Source organism: Verticillium alfalfae, genomic scaffold (genome assembly GCF_000150825.1).
Source record: "Verticillium alfalfae VaMs.102 supercont1.12 genomic scaffold, whole genome shotgun sequence".
NCBI classification, from domain to species: Eukaryota; Fungi; Ascomycota; class Sordariomycetes; order Glomerellales; family Plectosphaerellaceae; genus Verticillium; species Verticillium alfalfae.
The window spans coordinates 786,608-806,032 of record NW_003315027.1 but is presented as its reverse complement, the minus strand read 5'-3'; the positions used below and the strand labels follow the sequence as shown (position 1 = coordinate 806,032).

At 55.3% G+C, this 19,425-nt stretch overlaps 7 protein-coding genes across 7 annotated transcripts in view; 3 read left to right on the top strand and 4 right to left on the bottom strand.

Moving 5' to 3' along the window:
• The window catches only part of VDBG_08479 (homogentisate 1,2-dioxygenase), a gene marked incomplete at both ends in the record, with an annotated part of 1,659 nt that extends 457 nt beyond the window's left edge, over positions 1–1,202 (bottom strand). Inside the window, 2 exons of the mRNA XM_003001388.1 lie at positions 13–221; positions 276–1,202. Coding sequence (XP_003001434.1) covers positions 13–221; positions 276–1,202 — 1,136 coding nt within the window. The remainder of the gene's footprint in view (positions 1–12; positions 222–275) is intronic.
• Positions 1,203–1,781: 579 nt separating this feature from the next.
• VDBG_08478 (3-carboxy-cis,cis-muconate cycloisomerase) lies at positions 1,782–3,309 on the top strand (the record flags this gene model as incomplete). Its single annotated transcript, XM_003001387.1, has 2 exons — positions 1,782–1,937; positions 2,014–3,309. 2 exons carry the CDS (start codon positions 1,782–1,784, stop codon positions 3,307–3,309), a joined length of 1,452 nt encoding a protein of 483 aa, XP_003001433.1.
• A 528-nt stretch (positions 3,310–3,837) lies between these two features.
• VDBG_08477 (transmembrane efflux protein) lies at positions 3,838–5,777 on the bottom strand (the record flags this gene model as incomplete). Its single annotated transcript, XM_003001386.1, has 3 exons — positions 3,838–5,110; positions 5,186–5,583; positions 5,661–5,777. 3 exons carry the CDS (start codon positions 5,775–5,777, stop codon positions 3,838–3,840), a joined length of 1,788 nt encoding a protein of 595 aa, XP_003001432.1.
• Positions 5,778–7,381: 1,604 nt separating this feature from the next.
• Positions 7,382–9,696, bottom strand: VDBG_08476 (choline dehydrogenase; the record flags this gene model as incomplete). Its single annotated transcript, XM_003001385.1, has 9 exons — positions 7,382–7,393; positions 7,445–7,468; positions 7,527–8,290; positions 8,341–8,554; positions 8,607–8,842; positions 8,900–9,026; positions 9,086–9,347; positions 9,400–9,433; positions 9,492–9,696. 9 exons carry the CDS (start codon positions 9,694–9,696, stop codon positions 7,382–7,384), a joined length of 1,878 nt encoding a protein of 625 aa, XP_003001431.1.
• Positions 9,697–12,870: 3,174 nt separating this feature from the next.
• On the top strand, positions 12,871–13,356 carry VDBG_08475 (predicted protein; the record flags this gene model as incomplete). The annotated part of the gene is made up of 1 exon (XM_003001384.1): positions 12,871–13,356. The coding sequence occupies one exon, from the start codon at positions 12,871–12,873 to the stop codon at positions 13,354–13,356; it is 486 nt and encodes a 161-aa protein (XP_003001430.1).
• Positions 13,357–13,628: 272 nt separating this feature from the next.
• Positions 13,629–16,129, bottom strand: VDBG_08474 (beta-glucosidase; the record flags this gene model as incomplete). The annotated part of the gene is made up of 2 exons (XM_003001383.1): positions 13,629–15,910; positions 15,961–16,129. 2 exons carry the CDS (start codon positions 16,127–16,129, stop codon positions 13,629–13,631), a joined length of 2,451 nt encoding a protein of 816 aa, XP_003001429.1.
• Positions 16,130–18,047: 1,918 nt separating this feature from the next.
• VDBG_08473 (predicted protein) lies at positions 18,048–18,825 on the top strand (the record flags this gene model as incomplete). Its single annotated transcript, XM_003001382.1, has 3 exons — positions 18,048–18,177; positions 18,263–18,376; positions 18,443–18,825. 3 exons carry the CDS (start codon positions 18,048–18,050, stop codon positions 18,823–18,825), a joined length of 627 nt encoding a protein of 208 aa, XP_003001428.1.
• Positions 18,826–19,425: the final 600 nt, after the last annotated feature.

Genomic DNA, 19,425 nt, shown 5'->3' with positions numbered 1-19,425 from the left:
TTCTTGCCATACAGGCAGGTCAGGAACTCCGAGGCGGAGTTACGATGGAAGTAGGGTGGGCGGAGCGAGTTCGATGCAACGTCCCAGCGAGGGCCAAACCAGAGGAAGTCAACAAGAGAAGTGTTCGGGTCCCTCGACTTGGCACTTAGAACGGTATTGATGGAGGGGTCGGTGTGGTCGACTGACGTGGCGTTTTGCGACACAAACTTTGTAAGATCGTACTGTAATATTCGTTAGCATGTCTCATGATCTTACGGAAGACGTGACAATTTTACCTTGTAAGGCACTGAGTTACCGTGCCACGCAACCACGTCAAAGGGGCTATGGTCCTGCTTAATGCCGACATGCTTTCCATTGTTCTTCACTACGATGGTGAATTCGCGATGAAGGTCTTCGTCAATGTGAGCCTTCGGATACAGGAAGTCGCGCGCGTTGGCCAGACCGTAGCCTCCAATGGGGCCAAGGTCGGGCAGCTCCCATGTTGAGCCCCAGACCTCAACAATGAAGCCGCGAGCGACAGGAACATCGGCAGCCAAGTCGATGCGGAACCGGATGCCCCTCTGGATGACGCAAATCTCTCCGGGTTGAAGGAAGAGCCTTCCCATTTCCGTTTGAATCTCGAGATTCCCGAGCTGGGCCACGAGAAGGAAGTCGCCATCGATATTGCAGTAAGCCTTGCCGGGCATGTTTTTGTTGAAGGCATAGACGTACAGGGCGACACCCTCGCGCAGGTTCGGGTCACCGCTGCCGGCTAGTGTCTGCAGTCCATCGGTAAAGTCGATCTGGTCATCGGCAGCAGGCAGGGGAAATGGTTTCCATTCTGCCTGCGCCGGGATTGTTTCGACCTTTGTGTTGAGGGATAAGAAGCAGTTCTCGATGTTTGACCGCGTTGCTAGGTCGACGTAACCAGAGTGCGCTGCTGACGGCCTGGCGCGATACATGTAGGTATTCTGGTTGGCATGTCGAGGAGCCGCAAAGAAAGACGACGTCAAACCCTCCGTGTAAAGGCCAAAGCCTCGGTCTTGGGGATTGTTCTGTGCAATAGGTAGAGCTCCGGGAATTACCTCGGACTGGTGCCTATTGTTCCATCCTGCGAAATATTCGTAGGGATCGTTGGCGCGAGTAGGTTTTGATCGCTGAAGATCAGTGTAGTGGAAGATCTTCTGAGGATCAGTGGCGGCAACCCGTTCTTCAATAGTCATGATGTTAGGCTGTTTCTTCAAGTGCTTTGGTATGTCTATCTTTTGGGAGCTAGATGTCTCCAAGTGCTATAGAGCATTATGTAGACAACTCGGGTCAGCTTCCCGAAGTTGGGGAGCAGCGACCACTGTGTGGGGTCAATCCATCTCCTCGTACTCCTCCTCCTTGCCACGAGACATCTCTAAACATGATCAATACACCAAAGCGTGATCATAGGTGGCTAACGCCTGCTGGTGAGGAGAGAGCGTGGGGAGCTGTCGAGATGTGTATCCCCACATTCCGGCCCCACCATGCTTGCGTACGGTGGTGTTAGAGCCTCTCCACCACCCGGCCCCCCGGGAGTCTACATGTGAGACTTCTCCCACATGGAGTTCGGATGCATGAAGTGGCAATCATCTCGTGCTCTTGATTCGTTGGATGGCACTCTCGATGTCCCTTGCAATGTTCTACGTGGGGTGAGCTCCGTGTTTAGTCACCATAAGTTCCCCCAATCTTTTCTCAATTGCAATCAGCAAGCCTATGGTACCGCTGGAGGTTCACCAGGTTTCTCTAGACGTTAGAAACACCTATCTCTCACAACCATGAATGCCCTTCAACGAGTCACTCGCCAAATGGCAAGGGTGTCTGCACGATCCATGCCTAGCATGAATCAACCTCCCAGGCGCCTTCTGGGCAGTGTCAGTGCACTTGATTCGGTACTTTATCGAAGCATGTTTGGCACAGACGAAGCTCGAAAGGTATGGCATTTCGCCTCGTGTACACGAAGCACTGGCAGCAATCAAGAAACTGACCTCAGATGTGACTCCGTTGCAGATCTTCAGCGACGAAGCCTACATCAAAAGCTGCGTGGATGTCGAGACGGCGTTGGCCAGGGCGCAAGCAAAATGCAATGTCATACCGCAAACCGCGGCTGAAGCCATCACCTCCACAGCAGACGCCTCCAAGCTCAACTATGACCGACTCGCCAACGAAACAGAGATTGTCGGCTACCCCATCCTACCCCTCATCAGACAACTCTCAGACCAGTGCGGCGAGGCTGGCAAATACCTACACTGGGGCGCAACAACGCAAGACATCATGGACACCGCGTCAATGCTGCAGATGAAGGCTGGCCTTGATCTTGTCGAGGCCAAGCTGCGGAGCGCCATCAAGGCGTTAACCATACTGGCCGAAGAGTATCGGGATGCACCCATGGCTGGACGTACCCATCTGCAGCATGCTCTTCCGGTCACATTTGGCTACAAGTGCGCATCTTGGCTCAGCGGCCTTCAGAGGCATCTGGAGCGCATACAGCAACTGCGACCACGCTGTCTGCTTGTTCAGTACGGTGGTGCGGCCGGAACACTGGCCTCTCTGGGTGGTGGCGACGAAGGCATCGAAGTGCGCAAGCAGCTCGCGGAGGACCTTGGTCTCCACGACCCCTCGATGACGTGGCACGTCGCGAGAGACGGTGTCGCCGAAATCATCAACACGCTTGCCCTGATAGGAGGGTCGCTGGGTAAGGTCGCGCTGGATCTCATCATCATGTCCTCCAACGAGGTGGGTGAGGTCATGGAGCCTTTCGTACCGCACCGCGGCGCTTCTTCGACCATGCCGCAGAAGAGAAATCCCATCTCAAGCGAGCTCATCTTGGCGGCGTCCAAACTGCTGCGCGCGAACGCTGGGTTGGGCCTGGACTCTATGGTCGCCGACTTTGAGCGAGCTTCGGGTCCCTGGCATCTCGAGTGGGTGGCCGTTCCTGAGAGCTTCGTCCTTGCTGTTGGAGCCCTTCATCAAGCGGAGTTTGTCTTCTCCGGCATGACGGTTGACCAGGAGCGCCTTCTTCACAACCTGAACTCCACAGACGGTCTCATCGTCGCTGAAGCTGTCATGATGGGCTTGGCGCCACACCTCGGCCGACAAAACAGCCACGATATCATTTACGAGGCGTGCAAGACTGCCATAGAGACAAAGACCACTTTGTACGAAGTTTTGAAGAGGAATAGCGAGGTCGTTACGTTGCTCGGAGACGAGAAGTTGCAGGAGATGTGTGACCCCAAGAACTACTTGGGAGCTAGTACACAAATGGTGGATACTGTGACTGCATTGAGTAGAAGTCTCGGAGTTTAATATTGAATATCCCGGCTCTGTAGCAGTTAGACATGAAATGAGTAGACAATAAAGTTCAGTGGGGCTATGATATGGTTTTCGTATTGGGGCACGTTGCTGTATTATCTTGGCCTGGACGCCCGCCCGCAAGCTTCGAAACGAGACGCGTGTTGCCCTGGTTTGATCACATGAGCAACTTGAGCATTGGGAAATGACACAATTGTACTGGCGTGATGCATAGTGCAAAACTTAAAGAATCGCTCGAAACTTGGGAATATGCAATAGAAAGGGGTTTGTGAACCATTGGAAGGATTCATTGCCTTGCTTCAACATGGTAGCCGTGGCAAGGAAGTGAAGACCAGATCACACCCGAAATTGCAAGAGCGGTTGATTGATAATTATAATTTCACTACGTGAAATCTAAGGCCACGCTTGATTTCCATAGCGGACCAATCTTGTCCGTAGACTACAACAAGAAAACACATGAGTGAACCACTCCTAAACCAGCCATGTTTCATCCAAAATAGTGTCGAGGTGGCATTGCCTTGATCAACCGATCGTCTTAGGCTCGCGCCTATCCTCAACGGTTGCGACCTCCACATCAGAGCTTCCAAGGCCGTCACCCTGAATCCTTTTCTCTGCACCCCTAGACAACATGGCCGACGCGACATGGTTGGTCATGTGCTCTTGAGGGTCCTTGATCCACAGAGAGCAGATGAAGGCAACTACACTGAAGGGAATGGTGATGTAGAAGACAAACTGGAACGCGCGGCCGTAGGCGAGGCGTACTGCCGCTCGGAGGGTGGCCTGGATCTCGGGCGTCATGCCAGCGATACCGTCGAGAGTGCCTGGGATGCCGAGGTTGTGGGTTATAGTTCCAGGAATGATGGCAGGCAGGTCGGCGGGGTTGAGACCGCTAGCAAGGGCAGCTTTCACAATCTCTTCGCCTGCGTAGTCGGTGAACTTGTCCTGGAAGACAGTGTTGAAGATCGCGTTTCCGACGGCACCACCTGCGGATCGGAACGTTCCGAGAAGGCCCATGGCCACGCCAAGGTGAGCATGGGGAACGTGGAGACTGGCAACAGCGTACCCAACAATGGTGCAGAGAAGGAACATCGGAACACCAATCGCCGGAACGAAGGCCCAGGCAAGCCTGTGGTTCGGATTGACGGTGGCGGCAGCGGCACCGATGAACAGAGCCTGGAAGCCTGCGCCTGCAACGATGAGCCACTTGAGGTGGCCGATCTTGTGGGCCAGCATAGGGATGATGACGCCAGGGAAGAGACTCCAAATGTTCATCGGTAGCGAGATGACACCAATTTCGATGGGGTCGGTCGTGAACATGAAGAGCGAACCCTGAGGCAGCAAAGCCGAGAGCGAGTGGAAGTTCATGCCTGAGATGAACAGAACGATCAGGAGAAGAGTGAAACCGCGCCACATCTTGAAGAGCTCGAGGGGGAACAGTGGGTCTTTGGCGTAGTTGAACTCCCACGTAAAGCATGCGACGAGGCCGGCGAGACCAACAAAGATGGGCGTAAGAGTGCTAGCGCTATCCCATGGATGCTCAGGCGTGCCCCCCCAAGTGATGCCAACAAGGCACGTTGCTAGACCCAGGGTGAATAACGTGATACCGATCCAGTCGACCTCCTTAAACTGCTGCCACCGAGTCTTATCGAAGTCACCCCTCGGATGGGTTGTCGGCCAGTAGAAGACGGCAGTTCCAGCGAGAGATATGCACTCGGTAATAATGCCAATATAGAAGATCCAGCGCCACGTCGCATATTTGTATAGAACGCCGGCGATGAGGGCTGTGACGACACCCCTATAGCGAACGTTGATAGATTAGCCACTCTTCCTTCCATTGTGAGTTTGAAACTTGGAGGATGACTCCACGTACCAAGGCACGGTGATTCCACCTTCCAGAATACCCACGCCGACGGCTCGCCATTTGTTAGGCAGCATCTCTGGGACACCGGCGTAGGCAACAAAGATAAACCCTGTGCCAAGACCGATAACTGTCTCAGCCGCGATCAGGGCAGCAACACTTTGCGCTGTTGCTCCAACGATGGAGCCAATCAACACGACAAATTGACCACCTAGAATCATGTTCCTTCGGCCGAAAATGTCACTAAGAGGTCCACCAAGCGAGAAGGAGACGGCGGTGGCAAGAGACCAAGCGCCAACGATCCAGGCAAACGGCGCGTCGTTGCCCAGATCATTACTGACCTGGACAACGATTGCTGCTAGGACGACGAACGCAAGGGCGACGCCGGGGCCGAAGGAGGCTGCCATGAACTGTTCAAGCAAGCTTGTTAGCCTTTGCATCGACTCGCTCGTCATTCGAATAGGGCTCAATATCTAGAAAAACTCACAAAGATTGCGGCCCAGACTCTCCATCCGACCTTGACTGGCTCATCCTGGTGGTCATATTGAACAGGTGCATTGGCGTCTTCAACGCGCCGCTGCGTGGTTTCGCCGTCTTTCGACATGGTGAACGTTGATAACTTTGTGAACAGTGAAAAAAGCTCTGGGTTGCCACGACCGAATGATGCTCGAACTTGGCAGCAAAGGAATTAACTCGAGTACTGAGTGTGACGATGTGTGTGAGTTATACTTGAGTCCTCTCTGGCATGGCGTCCCAATGCTGCCCCAGATTCAGCCGCTGGTCTCGGCACGTCCATAACCCCAAACGCGCTATAGCTAACCTCGTGGTCGTCCCACTGCCGTACCCTCCAAGGCGAGCACTCCAGCTACTCCAGACTGTGGGGTCTGGGGAATATGTGGTCTGTGGGGGAAGAAAGCGTGTGGGGAAGCCCTTGGAGAGGGGACGGACCTTCAGGGAGAGTGAGGATTCGTGAAGATTCGTGAGGGGTAAGCTTGCCGCCAGCCAAGCCACGAGGCCAGGGTTGGCGTGTCTCTATTGACTTGTGAGGCCAAGCACTGACCCGGCAGGCCCAGCGCTGAGGACAGACAAGTGCCGTGCTACGCCTCGCGTCGCGTCGCCGCACCCCCTTGTCTTCTCGGTAGTTCTCCACCGAACGATGCCGTTTTGTATGTGAATTCGGATCTGGTTGCAATCTTTCGGATCGAGGTCAATTACCGGTGGGGCTTTGCATTATGCGTCTGGGCCTGGTCCCTAGCTGAACTCTCCAAGGTTTGTCGCGGCAGCACCACCACCGCTTCGGTATCCTTCGCCAAGAAATCGGTCACATTGCCATGATCTCTGCCCTGGCGATGGACGAGCAAGCAATAATTCATCGGGCTATGCTCTTGCTAGTAGCCAGGTTACCACGAATACCACATGCGTCTCAATCAGCTGTCCAGGATGCCAAAGAGCTCAATGACCTGCCGCCAGTGCAATCTTTCCGAGGCTTCCGAGACGCCGAAATGCGTCCATCTCTGCCGTCGGTATCAAGAAATTCATCCATTACTGATCAATGTTGGCGATGGCTGTGATAAGTCGGAGTCTTGCAATCTCTCAAGATGTTGAAGAATCCCGAACGGGAAGACGAGATTTCCGGCTGCCGGTCTCTCACCCCGTAGCTTCGCCCTTATCGTCGGTTCTCTCGGCTGAGGACCCCGAAACGCTTGATCTGCCATCCGATGCACGGACCTTATGATCTCTAAGTGCCAAAATCAAGAGGTTGGGATATATTGCTTGCCAATAATAGGCATGGATTGAGAGTTCGTTCTTCGCATGGTACACATGGTGAACGTTAGTTTCGTTTCTCTGCGAGGAAAACTTCAAGCGAGAACTATGTTGCATGCTTCTTTCGCAGTCGAAAAAGCTACGATTGAGTTCCTTCTACTGAAAAGATAGACTACCTTTGCAGATATCGGAATTGACCTCGAGGGCTAGCGTTCTAAGGAAGGCTTACCATGACTCTATGTCAAATACTACGAAACCAAAGAGTTTTTCCTCAATAGCAAGGTTGAGTCGGACATGGCTCACAACTGAATATCAATGCTGGATTTTCAATTTGATCGTCACTGAAGCGCTACGCCCTAAATCGAAGCACCATCAGACCTCTTGCGTTTCAATCAAACAACACAAGCTACACCTCACAAGTTCTTGCCCCCGACGCATTGCGTTTCACCACGAGCCCTGATATTGTGGTCAGCAAGCTCCTCGAAAGCAAGAGGACCTAGTACTCACGCCCGAGAGAATGGCGGTAGCGGCCTGGAGAAGAAGTGTCGTTAGCATGCTATTTGTGTTTCGTCAGAGGTCGTGAACGTACCTTTTCGGCGAGTGCGTAAACAGTGCTAGACGTGTGCGAAGCGGGAAGCAGCGGGATGACACTGGCGTCGACGACGCGGAGATTCTTGACACCGTAAACGCGGAAGTCAGAGTCCACAACTCCGCCGGCGTTCTGGGGGCCGACGCTGCAGGTGCCAGCATAGTGGGCAAATGTAGCGAGGTTCTGGCGGATGTATTGCTCAATGTCCGCATCAGTCGCGACGGCCGGTCCCGGGAAGACCTCGATGGGAGAGAGTGGCGCGATGGCGGTAGTGTTGGCAATTCTTCTCGCGAGCTTGAAGCCGTCGACCATGATTGCCAGGTCAAGAGGATTGGTGAGATAGCCAGGATCGACAGCGGGCGGCGTCAGAGGGTTATTTGACACGAGTTTCACGGAACCCCGGGAGTATGGGTGTTGCACTCCAGAGACAATAGTGCCTTCATTCCAGAAGATCTCGAGGGGTGTCTGGGCGTCTGAGGAGAGGCCAGCAGTGAGGAGCCTGTGCTGCTTGGCGAAGCTCTGGCGGACAGAATCAGGGTAATCAGCAGGCAAGAACTGGCCAACGGTCTGAGATTGAGCAGCTTGACGCAGCGCGGCAGGCTGGGAGCTGAAAGTCGATGTGGGTAGAAACATGATGAACTCGGCGTTGGCATTAGCATACGGGCCAGTGCGGTTGCTCTTGTATAAAGCGAGTGCCTTGCTTGCGAAGGTCGTATCGGAAAGGTGGCGCTGCTGAGAGGCGCGGTGACTGTTACTAGTCAGTTCTGATACCGAGAGGCCCTTAGACCGTTGAGCTTGTTGGGATGGAACGTACTGGCATGGACAGCAACAACAAGTGGGTGATCCTGGAGGTTGCGACCGACGGCTGGGAGGTTCACAACAGACTTGATACCCTGAGCTGCCAGTTCCTTGGCATCGCCGATGCCTGAAAGCTGAAGAATCTGTGGCGAGAAAACCGCACCGGCAGAAACAATTACTTCTTTCCAAGCCTTGACGACCTTGGTAGTCGAAGTCTGCGTATCGATATACTGAAGGCTGGTTAGTCTTGTGGTTGCTATTCATGAAGAAGATCGCACAAACCTCGACTCCGACAGCCTGACCGCGCTCGACCTGGATCTTCGAACCATGGGCATATTGGATAAGCTTAAGGTTAGGCCTCTTCGCCGCGACATCGTAGTGCGCGGTACGTCCGGAGCTTCGTGTATTCTCCACAGGCTTCACGGAGTGCGTGGTAAAGAAACCACCAGCATTGTTGCCACTGTATCCGTCTTTCAGGATAGGGATGCCGAGTTCTCGTGCCGCGGCCACTACGTTCTCTGATGGGCGAGTCAGCTTCACGCGAAGTATGGGCGTAGCTCAATAAGTTGACTTACTGATGCTTGGCCACCAGAATGGGGAGTAGCTGGCATGAACAGCACCCTGGGTGCCGCGAGACGAGGCCTCCCAGGTCGCGCCAAACTCTTGCGCCACATCAGCGTTGGGACGGGTGAAGATTTCACTCTGCAAGTTGTCAGAACGATGTAAGCCAGATCCAACGGCAGCCTGTCAAGCTTGCTCACCTTCTTGAGGTTCTTGAAGATCTCAGACCAGCCCCAACCACTGTTGCCGAATTCTTTCCAGCGGTCAAAATCACCAGAAGAACCCCTGACGAAGACCATCTGGTTGATCAAACTACTACCTCCGACACCACGTCCGATCGGCAGGGCAATCGACCTGTTGCCGGTGGCGGGGGACGGCGTGCTCGTCACATTCCAGTTGTATTTACTGGTGGCTGCATTGGCGCCGTTGCCGGGAATTGTAATGAGGTCTTCCTGGTCATCACTGTTCGATATTAGTTGTGTTCAACCATGTGACGAAATAATGGTTGACTTACAGCTGACCGGCTTCTAGCAACAGAACTCGGAACACTATGCACGTTATTGTGAGTGGTTGTGTCGAATCAAGCATTGTCGGACCATTACTAACATCCGTTGGCCGTCAGGCGGTTAGCCAGCGTCGTGCCGGCGACGCCGGCGCCGACAATGATGTAGTCATACACATCCTCCTGACGGGTCGTGGGAAATCGGCGGTGCACATCAGACGACGCTAACCCGGGGCTGAGACCAGGCTGCTCGGCTGAGGGCAGCGCTGCCACAAGGGGGACCAATGCCAGAAGAGCCGCGATATGCATGTCGAATGGTAGTTTGATGATTGCAGATCGGTGAGGATATCGAGAAGCGTCCAGTGATAAGTTGGTCAAGATACCACGCTGGTTTATGTACAGATTCCGCATGTGAGATTGGCCCTTGCCGTACCCCTCTTCCCTGTTTTCCCTGGCTCTACATGAGGCTGAGCACAAATGACAGTGTAAGGCTTGAGCGTGTCAAAAGCAGGGCCAGGAGCACGAAAGGCCATCGCCGTGCGAACTTCCCGACGCCATCCAAGAACCCCTGGAGTGGGACGGCACTTGGGCGTGAACCTTGTAGCCGGCTACGACGTCAACCACATGATCTTTCGCATGGGGATGCTGGGAATCCATCTGAACAGGCCGAAGCGAGCCATGCCGGAGGTGTATCGAGAAGCCCATGTGGGCCATGTGGGGGCAGTGTGGAATCTCGTCTATCACCTCATCTGCCACGTTTTTGGTGCCTGGAGCGTCGTACCATGCCAAGCCGATTGAGATAGATGAGTTAGATGATGCCGTGTCCCGGCTACACAGCCTGTAAACAGCAAGATGGATCAAACTCAAGTTGATGAGAATCCAATCACCGGCAAGCGGCATTGACGACATAACCGAGGTGCCAGGGTCCAGCCCGGGGCGCGAACGGAGCCTCGTTCAACTCAAAAGAGAAGGTGGGCCTGATCGTCCCGGTAGCTAAAGCGTACATGTCCGCCCGGCAGTGCGATGCTAACTTCTTGGAATTGCTTGATAAGCTCGCGTCATCCTCCTTTCCCTTTCAGGCAATTTTTCCTTTCGGCACCTTGGTGGTTCAGCATGTAAGTGCCAACCGGTACGTCGTCATTCTCGGTCAAAGGGTCTTTGATAGGGAAGGTTCGAGTCCTTCGTGTCGGCAAAGTTCTGCACTCGACTATACAGCTGGTCTGGCCATTCGCACACGGCAAAGTGGGCTCGGTTTCTGCTGCTGCAACGCCGTGTCCGGGGTCCGAAGTAGTACGTGAATGGGTGTAATTACTACCAACCCCTCAGTTGACTGCAAACTGCCCATGAATGCAATCCACCCCGGTTCTTAGTTGTATTTCGGCAGTGCGTAGAGCGGGAACAGCCGGACCAAGCGCCTAGGCAATCCCTGAGCTCTGTAGAACACGGCTTTCCGAAGACTGTCGTGATATCTCGAGGGTCGAGAGGACATTGTTTTAAAAAGACACGGTGCAAGGCTCATAACGAGACAGCCTGCATCGAGCAAATTCGGGTTGTTACTTTGGTTGTTACTTTGCACTGTTTGCGAAACCAGGCCTGTCATGGGTAGTCAAATTCGTCTTAATCCGCAGCCTATACCTCTGACGCCTGGGAAGGGCTGAATAGTTTTGAGCATCCCGAGTGTCCTATTGACCAACTTCCTCGTTCTTGCAGCGATGAGGCATCGAGATTTATGACCAGTGATAATGCCAGGGTCTTGGTCATACTTCCAATTTGGACATGTCCAACCAGAAGGAGATGGAGGATTTCAGGCAGAATCCTACCCCGGAATAAACGACAACGTCACTAGGATCAGCCAGATATCATTGCCATAGCCACCATAACGTACGAACCTTGCTAGAATCCTGCAAATGGCCATTATTTTCATCCAGAAGTTGATTCAGATCATGAGAATGTGTGCCTTCATTGGCATATGCCCTGCTGACGGGGCGTTCTGGTCATCCTGCCGAGCACGAAGGTGAGTTCTGTTCGGTGCGTTGGATGCACAGGGGTTGAGCGACTGGAGGGGAATGAACTGTTTGATGCCTTCCAGTCACGGCGCTCGCCAATGGCAATGAGTGAACTATGTATGGCCAAACATTGTCACTACGCACTCAGCCTTCATCATATTAGGGCCAAAGCCGCCTAGGCTTTTGGCAAGACGGATATAACGGGCTGAATCACGATGATTTGATTGGAGACAAACATGTGACAGCCATGCCAGAGTATTCAAAACCCCTAGGATGTTCGGAGTCTGTCGCATGGCACTGGGATGATGCGTCACAACTGACCCGTTTACTGATCGGTTTCAAATATTAGCGGTTATTTTTTGTAATTAGTTCTATTCTTTCATTTGGAAAACTTGTCGGGTACATAAGAGCACGTTGAGGACTAAATGCAGCTTGAAGTGGTTCCTTGTGTGCGCGACGATACGTTGAATATAGGAATGATTGGTCTCATGGGCTTTGACAATACCTCAGAGTGCACTGCACTCCCCGGGCGCTTCGACCATCAGAACAGGAAGGAGATTTGTCTGTACTCGAGGAGTTTGAAAGCTTCTCCTGCCCTGCCCCGGCACTATGGTGCGGTTGCATGGGTAGGTATCTGATGGCAGCATTTGCTGCCAAGAGCACTTGAATACATGCTCGAACGCGGCGTCGCTCATGTATCAGCTTGCTCTTTGACCTTCTTCGTAGAAGCTCCTCTATCAGGACCCGCGCTGCGTGTGTGTCGTGTGTCGAAGGCAATCAGTGTGCTGGATAAGGAATACTGCTAAACGTCATCATATACGCGAGGAGCCAAGCTGGCTACTAGTCAGTCTTGTTCAGGCAGCAGGACACCTTGGGTCATTCTTGACTGGGCTACCTACATCGCGGGAGGGCTGCTAATTTGAGGCCGCCTATTCACAAGAGCTTTGCAACAGGGGTGCCGATCATCCCCAGGTCTGGCCGTTGGCCTCTTGGCCCCTGGTCATGACATCAATTGGCCGCTGGTGTGCCCGCGAAGGAATGATCGTCGCGCCGTCCGACGAATCGCCCACCGCCATAGGATTTACTGAACCAGATTTGGACTGCTGTGCCTCTCCGCCACGCCGTGTAAGGGCATTGATCGAGCCTCTCGTAATCCTCCGATCAGCCCTGTGTACAAGTCTGGTCGTGAGACTTGCGATCATGACGTTGCCAGCACCCCTTGGCGAGGCGGTGCTCTTCTGCTGGGTGGGCGTGAGACATGCATTGCAATCCCAAGGGAATGCAGTGAAGGCTGCGGGAGAGAGGATAAATGGCTGGGTATGCCACGAATTGTCGTTGTCGGGATCATAGGTTCTTCACCACACCACAAGTCGAGTTGCGATCGGTTTCAGCACAACACATATACTCAGCCGAAGACAAAAAGTATCCTTGTTCATCTGGACCTTCATATAAACACCCAAAAGCAACATCAACCACCATGCCCGCCATTGGTCACGAGATTGCTGGCATCCTCAAGCCTCGCCAACGCTTTGGCAGCAATGACGATTTTGAGAACGACGTCCGCAACACAAGCCGGGCCATCAGTACCGGTATCATCGTCGTCATCGTCCTCGGCGCTGTTGCTTTCGTCGCCTTCTGCATTGGCGTCTGCTGCTGCATCCACCGGAGCAGGGCAAAGAAGGCCCGTATCAACAAGGACGTTGTGAAGTACAAGCTCCCCGACAACCGATCCAGCATTGGCACGCATCCCGGCGGTGTCGCCAACCCGAATTGGGCCGACTCAAACACGGCGCCGGTCGGGACCGGCTACGGCAACACGTATGGATACAATTACGGATATGATCACGGAAAAGATCACACATACTCTGGGGGGTTCGGACACACGATGAACGCGGGAGGCGATGCTGGCGCGACGGCGCACGGTGGTGGCCACAGTGGTGGTCATGGAGGCGGGCACAGCTAAGGTGGTGTCCATTGACTGTGGCGATGTACGATAGTCCCATGTATATCACGTATCATGACATTATGGAAATGCGCCAACTTGATCCCAATTGAAGGTAGACACCGAGAATTTGTGAACAATACGTTACGAAATAGAGCAAGCCTCAGGTCGCCGAGGCAAGCCAACAACACATCGGAAGAAGCTTATAAATTACGTCTAAATATGAACGCTTTCGTGATCGTCATGCAGTATTCACCCTGCCATTCTCCAGACAGGGAATACGCCCAGCCCTTCTAAGCCTGGACAGGCGTAATCGTAGCCTCCTCATGCAAGTCCCTGCTGCTGAAGCCCGCCGAGAGGGTAATTTCGCCCTCAGGGATGAGCCACTGCTGCACGCCAATGTCCCAGTAGCTGAGGTCCCGCCTCATAAGTCCGAAATGCACAGTCTTGGTCTCACCCGCGGCGAGCGGCACCTTTTCGAACCCGCGCAGCTGCCTGACGGGCGTGCCGGCGGGGGTGGCTCCGTCGGCGAAGCTGACGTACAGTTGCGGGATCGCGGCGCCGTCGACGTCGCCCGTGTTGGACACGGACAGAGTGACGTTGTAGATGACACCCCACAGCTCAGGGTTGCCGCCGGGCAGGATGGGGACGTCGGCGGGGCGGGAGGTAATGTCGGTGGCGAGGGGCTCGGCTTGGAGGTCAGCCATTTCGAAGGTGGTGTAGCTCAGACCGAAGCCGAACTCGTAGAGGACGGAAATATTGTGGGCGTCGAAGTAGCGGTAGTCAATCTCGAGCTTCTCCTCGAACCACGACTGCCAATCGTAGACCCCCGTGGTGTTAATGGCAGTCGTCGGCGGGGCGTTGTAGTCGCTACCATTATTGGCGATCGTGTAGGGCAGCTTGCCCGAGGGGTTGACGTCACCGTAGAGAACATCGACCAGCGAGTGGCCGGATTCCTGACCGGGGAAGTGAGCTGCGACAATGGCCGTGACGTTAGGGTGCTTGGCGAAGGGCAGGGTGTTGATGCCGGACGAGTGGGTAATGACAATTGTGTTGTTGCAGTCCTTGGCCACAGACTCGACAACTTCGTTGCCGTTCCAGTCGACATCAAGGTGTTGGCGGTCAACAGCCTCCTCGGCCCACGTCTTGAGAAACACGAGGCAGACGTCAGGGGGCGTGGGCACCCACAGATCGGTGACGTTGGAGTTGATGATGAGGGTGTTGTTCAGCCATTGCTGAACAAGAGCGTTATCCTGCGCAGCACGCTCCTTGATGGCCTGGAGAGGCGAGATAAGGTACGTGAGCCTGCCAGTTCCGGAGCCACCACCCGCCACAAGGGTACCGTACTCGAAGTCGGCCTGGTTGTAGAAACCCTGTGTGTCCTCGCCGGCATCGTTGCCGAATACGGCAATAGACTTCGGTGCCTTGAGGGGAAGAGCCTTGTTCTCGTTCTTCAGCAGCACAGTTGCCGCGGCACCATGCTTGCGGATGAGGCCGGCGTGGTCAGCGCGCACATCGCGGCTCCTCTCACCGGTCAGGTTGAACTCGCGCAGCCACGTGGCCCTCGGAGAAAAGGTGTTGAGATCAGCGGATGAAGGATCGGTGCTGGGGAAGTCGCCGTCCTGGCCGAGCCAGTAGTAGGGGGTCATGATCCTGAGAATCATGTCATCAATGCGTGCGACATCGATGGTGCCGTTGTTCACACCAGTGGTGACGTTGCCGCCGAAGAACGAGCCAGCCTCAGGCGTCATGCCGTAGGGGCCAAGGCCACCGGGCATGTTCATATCAAGACCGCCCTCGATGGAGGCAACACCAGAGTGGGTGGCGCCCCAGTCCGACATGACGTAGCCCTGGAAGCCGAGCTCCTCCTTCAAGAGGCCGTTCAGAGCTTTGGAGTTCTCGCAGGCGTACGAGCCATTGAGTCGCTGGTAGGCGCACATGAAACTCGCGCAGCGGGCGTGGACGGCGTTGGCGAACGGCCACATGTAGAGCTCGTGCATGGTCCGGTCGTCAATGTTGGCCGAGAGGGCCTCAAAGGTGACGTCCGTAAGGGTGCCGTTGGGGTCGTAGATCGGGTTCCTGAGAGTCTCCTGCTCATTGCCGATCCAGTGCTTGGCCGTGGCCTGGACACCGGCGTCCTGGTGGCCTTGGATGGTCTGCTCCATGCCGATACCGGTGAGGTAAGGATCGGGGGAGAAGCCCTCCCAGTTGCGGCCCGAATAGGCAGAGCGACCGAGAGGACCAGCGACGGGGGAGAGAGCAACGTGGGCGCCCTTGGCGCGGAACTCCTTGCCCATGGCGAGGCCGCGCTCGTACATCAGTCCCTTGTCCCAACTGGCAGCGGCCGACACACCGGCCGAGAAGACGCTGGCGTAGTCGGCGACACGAATAGACAGGGGTCCATCCTGAAGGCAGAGGCCGTTGAAGCCAAGGCGAGGTATCGCGACAATGTTGCCGACGCAGGGCCCAGGCTGACCAGTGACCATGTCAGCCTTCTCCTCGAGGGTGAGCTGATCGATGAAGTTCCAGGCCTTGGCCACGGCATCTTCCCAGCCTCCAGCGCCAGTGGCATTGGCTAGATATTGTCAGCCTGTGTAAGATTTTACAGATGGTTCCTCGACTCACGTGAGGGCAGGACGGCGGGAGAGTGTCCATAAGGACCAAGAATGGTTGTGTTCAGAGGCTGAACATAGCTGAAGGCATCTTCGCCACGATCTTGCGTGTCATACGCCTGAGCGCGAACGCCGGGCGCTAGCAAGAGGCTCGAGAAGATCAAGGCAAGGGAGGCGGCCATGATAGATGCTGAGGCTTTGGGCTGGTGCTGTGTGCATGTTCCTCGGCTTCCGTCTACAGCGCGAGACGTGACCCTTATATAGGTTGACGATCTCCGTGTAGTCAAGCATCGTAGTCCAAATACAGCTCCTATGAGCCCTAGCTGCGATGTAGGTCATGACAAACCAGTACGATGCAGAGGCAGATCTTGGCCATGGTTTCCCCCGCCGACGTCAACACGTCACGACTCATGATAGACCGAAATCTCCAAGCAGGGCCGATAAGTCCCCAGACCGAGCATCGTCTTGTGGAGCTCGGAGGCACGCGACTGGATACCGGCGGTGGCGGGGCGAAAGCAAGCTCGGGGCCATGATGTAGCTCTGTTGGACGAATTGGAAAACTTGGCCAGGCAGCCTACTGCTGATAGGAGGGCTGTTGAACGGATCTCGGCCTAGGCAGAGTGCGGAGAATCTCGGAGTATCTCCACATGATCCCCAGAGGCTCCAGCGAACGTTGTGCTCGATGGTTGGATCTGTGGAGGTTTTTCTCGAGCCACGCGGGGAAAACCCCGACCTTCTTGGTCTATGTCCCCGCAAACACCATACGTCGGGCCGATGTCTCGCGTTCACTACTCATCGTCACCACGAGTCAGGGCCACGTTCTGACCACTCCCAGGTCGTCCAGCTGCGGCCAGGGCTGGTTTGCGATGAAGGCGACCCGATGATTACCCTGTCGTGTTGTGATTTGCTGTGAACCATCAAATGGCCGGGGATGTCTGTCATGGGAATCGACTGTCGACAGAGCTTTTAGCCGAAGGGTGGGGATTGTCCTGTCAATGACGAGCGGCGAGGCCGGCGAGAATGGATGCCGATCCTGGCCAAGACGGGAGATGAGCGGCTCCAACGGTCAAGGACCGTAGTGGCGCCGTTTGTATCTAAGCTTGGAAAACATGGTTTCCCCCCCCCCCCCCACGGGTCGCTTCATCCCAGCCTGTTCACCCATTGGAAGCAGCAAGACCTGGGGGGGAGCTCAGGGGAACCCCGGAATGGACATTTGGGAGATTGCAGTGCATTCAACCGGGCAATCAGTGGTCTTCTGCCGTCCTTTCGAGCCGTGGAACATCCGTCTCCGAAGTCCAGGTGTCTGAAGAGAGCATTGGCACGTCTGGCAGGCCACTTGGCGTCGCGCGTTTGTGCTCTGCCGAGCGATAATGCCCGATGCATCCGTGGCTTGGCACGGCAGTTGTGGACACCCCAGGGATGAGGGGGAGTAAATCTCCCGCCCAAGGTGATCCGTGGCGTTCGGGGCGTACATCGTCAAGACGGCCAAGAGTCGGGCGATTGGGGACCGAGTCAACGAGATCTTGCCAAGGGCGACCCCCCACGTGCGGCTCGGGAGAGAGAGAGAGAGAGAGACGCAAGAGGGACTGGAGGCACGAGATGGGTTTCTTTAGCATTCTCTCGTGGGTATCTCTTGCATCGGAGACGAGTGTCTCCAAAGGGTTTTGATTGTACTGATTGTCAATTGTCGAGCAAAAGATGACCGAAGCCATCCCCAAGATAGATCTACAGCCCCATAGCCGGGCACTGAACTGATTTAGCCGATGCAGGCTGTTTGAGATACCCCAAGTCGCTGTCGCGCTCATCTATTTGTAGCAAACTGATAGGTGAGGGAAGCTTATATTCAGAGACTGTTCATCAATTATGCTTGGCGAGAGCCTCTCCTCTCTGCTTTCAGGCAACCTGGCGGTCGAAGGGGCAATAGTGACACGTCAAAACGAGGGGTAGAAGGGAAAGGCGTTCAAGAAGGGCTTTCGTAGTGTTTCCGCGTGTATAAATGAGAAGGTCGACGCGCCAGGTGGAAGTTGACGATGGTTTCCAACCCAACGACACAACCCGCCAACAAAGTTCCGATCACACACCGAGCTCATTTCGCCCATGATGAAGCCTAGCCTTCTGCTCCTTGCCGCCGCCTCGGGCGTGCTGGGCTCTCTCAACTGCACGACGACCCGGCCCCCTCATCAGCTACTGCTGCCCGAACACCAACTCCGAGTCGGTCAAGACGTCGCCCGTAGGGGCCCTGATCATGCTGGGCTGCGCCGCCGACCGAACCAACAAGTAGGTCATCTCATAGTCTCTCCGCTGCAGAGTCCAAGGTTCTGACGCACCGCACAGGAACTGGTACTGGAACTGGAACGGCCTGTACACGCCGTACACGACGCAGATGCGCGACTGCTACCTGGGCAACATGGCCTTCAACGACCTCAAAGGTATGTTCGCGAGATCGAGTTCATCCAACACGAAAGCAGCAGCTCGTACTGACAAACGGACGGTAGTCCTCCCCGAGTGCATCGACGACCAGTTCGTCCTCGACTACACGCGCGGCCGCTCCGGGCCCCTCGACGCCTGCAACCCCAACTGCGTCAGCCAGAACAAGTTTCCGCCCGACGTCTACTACGGCGACAAGCAGACGGGCCACAACATGGCCGTCGATTTTCCCCGTCCCGGCGCGCCGCCAGGCCCTGGACCAGGTCCCGGCCCCAGCCCGGGTGTCCCGCCTACGATCCCGCCCGGCGTGCCCCCGACCGTGCCGCCGCCGGGGGGCAACTGCGCGGCGCTGTGGGGGCAGTGCGGCGGGCAGGGGTGGAACGGGGCCAAGTGCTGCTCGCAGGGGACGTGCCGGGCGCAGAACCAGTGGTATTCGCAGTGTGTGAACTGAGCGTGGGCGCTCGGAGGGGGTGGGTAGAGGTAACGAGGGGACAGGCGGGCCGGGCAAGCGAAATGAAAGTCAATGGATGGTTGACGCCAGATACTTCGTTGGTCTTTTGTCACGGCAACATTTTTTTACGTGTGCATATTGGTTAATAATAGTAGTAGTCATCACAGTCAGCCGAGAATTCGCTCCGTGTGTTCCAGACTCTTCCGCTGAGATGCATCATACGATGTGGACGAGGACCCACTCTGGGTGAGGCCGTCGTGACTGAGAGCAGCAAAGTTTGACGGTCACGCAGCGCGTTTCATCAAATTACGGTGACGGCAAGAGAATGTCCGGGACTGGGGAGTTTGCGGGGAAACGAAAGTGACGTGCTGATTTGTTTGATTCGGTGCTGATCAAGATGAAGAGAAGTCCCATCCCTTGGTAGCGTGCTCTGGGTAGGTCCCTTAGGTCAGGGTGCTCATGCTCATGTCTGCAGCACGATGTCAACTCAGACAGCACCTGGATCGACTCTTACCGTGGGTTACTCCAGATCCTCTAAGTCCATCGCTTGTCATTTGCTGCCATCCACCCGGAGATGCAGTTCGCGCACGCGACATCGTG